This window comes from Colobus angolensis, unplaced genomic scaffold (assembly GCF_000951035.1).
Source record: "Colobus angolensis palliatus isolate OR3802 unplaced genomic scaffold, Cang.pa_1.0 Scaffold45, whole genome shotgun sequence".
In the NCBI taxonomy this organism is placed as follows: Eukaryota; Metazoa; Chordata; class Mammalia; order Primates; family Cercopithecidae; genus Colobus; species Colobus angolensis.
In genome coordinates this window covers 4,723,437-4,728,214 of record NW_012117932.1, presented here as the reverse complement: position 1 = coordinate 4,728,214, position 4,778 = coordinate 4,723,437, and the positions used below count along the sequence as shown (strand labels likewise).

The following is a 4,778-nucleotide window of genomic DNA, read 5'->3' as shown; positions in this document are numbered from 1 at the left end:
TGGGTGGATCACCTAAGGTCAGGAGTTTGAGACCAGCCTGGCCAACATGGTGAAACCCTGCCTCTACTAATAGTACAAAAATTAGCCGGGCGTGGTAGTGCACACCTATAATCCCAGCTACTCGGGAGGCTGAGGCAGGAGAATCACTTGAACCTGGGAGATGGAAGTTGCAGTGAGCCAAGATGGTGCCATTGCACCCCAGCCTGGGTGACAAGAGTGAATCCCCATCTCAAAAAAAAAAATTCTGAATAAGCAAATTGCAGCAGAAATTGATATATATATTCCATTTTCCTCAGGGAACACATGAAAACTAAACCACATAAAGAAACAAAAATTAAACCTTGGGAAAAATATTTCTACTTATGAGGAAAAGAATCATTTTCTTTCAGGGTATTGTACCATTTTGCTAGGACAGGTTCATTTTATCTTTGGAATAATAATTGTAGTGTACTTTTTACTGTGTCCATTGCATACACCAAGTCGAATGCCAAGTTAATGATCAGCCTCGCATTTTAGTTTTATACTGCAAGGTCTAGTGCCCTCATATGTGGCATCAACGGAAATGTTGATATATAGAATCATAAATGCATTTCTGCCTACTCACAAGCTATTCATATTGCCACAGCACCACCATCTCCACCCCATGATATCACCTGTCTTGAAAGTTTTCGTGACTCAATGGTTCTTGGATGGAAGCAACCAGATAAGATTGGAGGGGCAGAAATTACTGGCTATTACGTGAACTATTGCGAGGTCATTGATGGGGTACCAGGAAAATGGAGAGAAGCCAATGTCAAGGCTGTCAGTGAGGAGGCATACAAGGTAAGCACGCAACTTTCTGTAGCATGGCGTGTCCTATGTGTGACGCTATGTTTGCACACCCAGGCACGCACACACCCAGCACCTTGTAAGAGAGTCACGTCATTTCTCCAGAGCCCACTGTCTACAGTGGCATGAGTTTTGTGAAAAATATACTGTGGTGAATACAAGTAGTTTGGCTAACCAGGCAGGATTTATATTTCCTGATTCATACACATAAGCATAATGATTTCCTAGAATATTTACTATGAAATGTGCACTTGCTGTACAAACTAATTTTTTTTTCAAAACTTATGAAATATCTACAATTAATATGCCACTAGCCTCAAGAGTCCCAGGATCCTTCCAAAGCCCTCAAGTTGAGGAAAAAAAAAAAAAAAGAGTCTCAGGATTTAATGACACTCTGGATTTTTAACTTTCTTTTTTTTTTTTTTTTTTTTTTTTTTTTTTTTTTTTTTTTGAGATGGAGTCTTGCTCTGTCACCCAGGCTGGAATGCAGGAGTGTGATCTCAACTCACTGCAACCTCCACCTCCCAGGTTCAAGTGATTCTCCTGCCTCAGCCTGCCAAATGCTGGGATTACAAGTGAAAGCCACCCTGCTCAGCTAATTTTTCTATTTTTAGTAGAGACAGGATTTCACCATGTTGGCCAGGCTGGTCTCAAACTTCTGGCCTCAAGTGATCCACTCACCTCAGCCTCCCAAAGTGCTGGGATTGCAGGCGTGAGCCACCGTGGCCAGCTGGGTTTTTAACTGTCAGTGTCCAAATTACAGAGGATGAAGGGATATGGGCTTGATGGCCAGACTCAGCTCACCACCTGTGAAGTGGCCCTTGTTATAGTCACTTGATGGCCACAAAGGGTGGCCTCACATGTGTTCTCCTCTACATGGGGGCCTCCACTGCTCAGGTCACATAAAGGAACCAGAACAGTCTCACTGTTGCTTTAGCTGATGACTTTCTTCTCTAGAGCTTCATCAGCTACATCCAAGCTCTTAACACACCTCTTAACACTCACAGAATCCCATGCCATGAGGGTTCAGAGCAGGGTGAGGCCAGGGATGACACTTGCCCCAACTCAACACCTTGCTCTTTTAATTTAACATTTGAAATTTATGAAATATCATACACATGCTGAGAATGCATAAAACAAAATTGCATTTTTTTTTTTTTGAGATGGAGTTTCGCTCCTGGCCTCAAGTGATCTGCCCACCTCGGCCTCCCAAAATGCTGGGATTACGAGCATCAGCCACTGTGCTTATACAAAATTGTATTTTTAAGATTCTTCCCTGTTAGTCCATGTGGCTGTAACTCATTCTTTTTCATTACTGTGTGGTACGGTATTCCATTATGTGGTCATATCACAATGTAGTCTTTCATTCAATTCTTATTGCTATTTGCGTATTTTTGCATTTTTAGGAACATCAGGCAACGTAGCTATGAACATTTTTGTATACATCTGTCTGCTGGTACATATGTGCATCAGTTTCTCCAGGTGATCAGTTAAATGTCGAATGGCTGGGCTGGGGGCTCTGTTTATCTTCCTCTTTACTGGATAATTCCATACTGTCTTCTGAAGAGTGTGTGAGAATTCCCACCACTCTGCATCCGTGCCAACACTTGGTCTATTCACACATTTTCAGCTTTGACAGTCTGAATGTCAAATGAGTTTGAACATCTTTTCCTATGTACACAGTCCATTTTGATATCCTCTTTTATGCCTGTTCAAGGATTTTGCCCATTTTTCTGATGCCTTCTTGTTGACTTGCAAAGTTCTCTACATGTGATGAATAGAAATCCTTTACAGGATTTCTTACACTCTGTAAGTCACACACATCTTCTCCGACTTTAATTTTAACATCAAATTCATTGTAGTCAGATTTACTAACATTTGTTTTGTCCTTAGTGATTTTTGTGCCTTTTTGATGAAATGCCTTCTGTATTCCAAGATCGTGGAGATACTGTAGTTGATTATATTCTAAAAGTTATACTATTTTGCCACTTACATTTCTGTCATTAATTCACCTTTATATTTGTATATGCTGTGAGTTAAGCATCAAAATTAATCCCCCCCACGGAGACATAGTTGTCCCAGCATCATCTATTGAAAAGTTTGTCATCTGCCTGCTATTCTGCCAGGCTATCTGTATCATATATCATTTCCTTATATGCATGAGTCTGTGTTTGTACTTCCCATGCTGTTCAACTGGTCTGTTTGTCTAACAGTGGGTGAATACCACACTGATTTGGATATTATAGCTTTATAGGCCGGGCATGGTGGCTCACACCTGTAGTCCCAGTACTTTGGGAGGCCAAGGGGGGTGGATCGCTTGAGGCCAGGAGTTTGAGACCAGTCTGGCCAACATAGTGAAACCCTGTCTCTACTAAAAATACAAAAATTAGCAAAGACTGGTGGCTCTCGCATGTAATCCCAGCTACTTTTATACTTTTTACTCAGGAGGCTGAGGCATGAGAATCACTGGAACCCGGGAGGTGGAGGTTGCAGTGAGCCGAGATCATGCCGCTGCACTCCAGCCTTGATGACAGAGCGAGACCCTGTCTCAAAAAAAAAAAAAAAAAAAAAATTATAACTTTATAGTAAAGTTGATGATTGGTAGATCAGGGTCTCCCAGTTTATTCTTTTTCCAGAGCTACTCTTAGCCCTTTGCACTTGATATAAATTTAAGTATTAGGGTCCCAAGTTCTGCCAAAAATAATAATAATAATAACAATAAGTAAGACAAAACAAAAGAAAGCAACAATAAAAAAAAGCTTACATTCAACCCAACTAAACCCATTAGAATTCTGATTGAGGATGCATTGAATCTATAAATAAATTAAGGAATAATTGACATTTTAAAATATTGAACCTTCTAATCCATGAACATGTTATTTTTCTTCATTTGTTTTGGTCTTCTTTCAAGCCTCTCACTAAAGTTTTACGATTCTTTACAGAGGTTTGTATATCATTTGTTATTTTTTAATAGAGATAATATATTTCCAGTATATTTTTATATCAGTTTTTATTGCTAGTAAAGAGAAATATAACTTTTATATATTGATTTCACATATAATTATTATATATAGTCTTTTAAATTTTTTAAATAATTTGAATGTTACCTTTAAGTTCTCTTAGAGTCTCTCTATGTATAGTCATATCATGTGCAAATAGTGGCAGTTTACTTCTTCATTTCCAAATTTTATACCTTTCACTTCATTTTCTTACCTTACTTTCTGCATAGCGACTTTCGCACAATATTAAATAAAAGTCGTGATGCTGGGGGCATGATGGCTCACACCTGTAATCCCAGCACTTTGGGAGCCTGAGGCGGTAGATTGCTTCAACCCAGGAGTTCAAGACCAGCCTGGGCAACATAGCGAGACACCATCTCAAATTTTCTTTTTTTTTTTCTTTTTAAAAGTGGTGATGTTGGTCATTCTAGGCTTGATAGTTATCTTAAAGGGAAATTTTTCAACATTTCACCATTAAACACTGTGTTGTGTGTTACAGGTGTTTTGTAGACATCTATTATCAGTTAAAGGAAGTTTCCTTCTATTCCCAGTTTGCCAACAGTTAATAAAATTATCAAAAACATTTTTTGGGTCTATTGAGAAGATTATATATTTTTTCCCTTTTATTTTAATTTGGTATATTCTTGTAATTGTCTAATGTTAAAACAACCTTGCATTCCTGGAATAAATTCAACGTGGACACTATATATACTCTGTTTATATCACCTGGATTTTGTTTGCCAATTATCGTTTAGGATTTTTGCTTCTATGTTCATGAGTGAGAATTATTCTGAGACTGGAATTAATTTAACACTAATATCTGACAAGTATAGTATAGAAAGGAAAAAATGCAGGATGATCTCCCTTTATTAAGATATAGTTCACATACCATAAAATTCACTCATTTAAAATGTTGCTTTATGTATTTTGAAGTGATATTTTATTTTATTT

At 38.2% G+C, this 4,778-nt stretch overlaps 1 protein-coding gene across 1 annotated transcript in view; it reads left to right on the top strand.

The window, feature by feature from the left end:
* The window catches only part of MYOM1 (myomesin 1), a 163,196-nt gene that overhangs the window by 102,385 nt on the left and 56,033 nt on the right, over positions 1-4,778 (top strand). Inside the window, exon 19 of the mRNA XM_011957820.1 lies at positions 626-822. Coding sequence (XP_011813210.1) covers positions 626-822 — 197 coding nt within the window. The remainder of the gene's footprint in view (positions 1-625; positions 823-4,778) is intronic.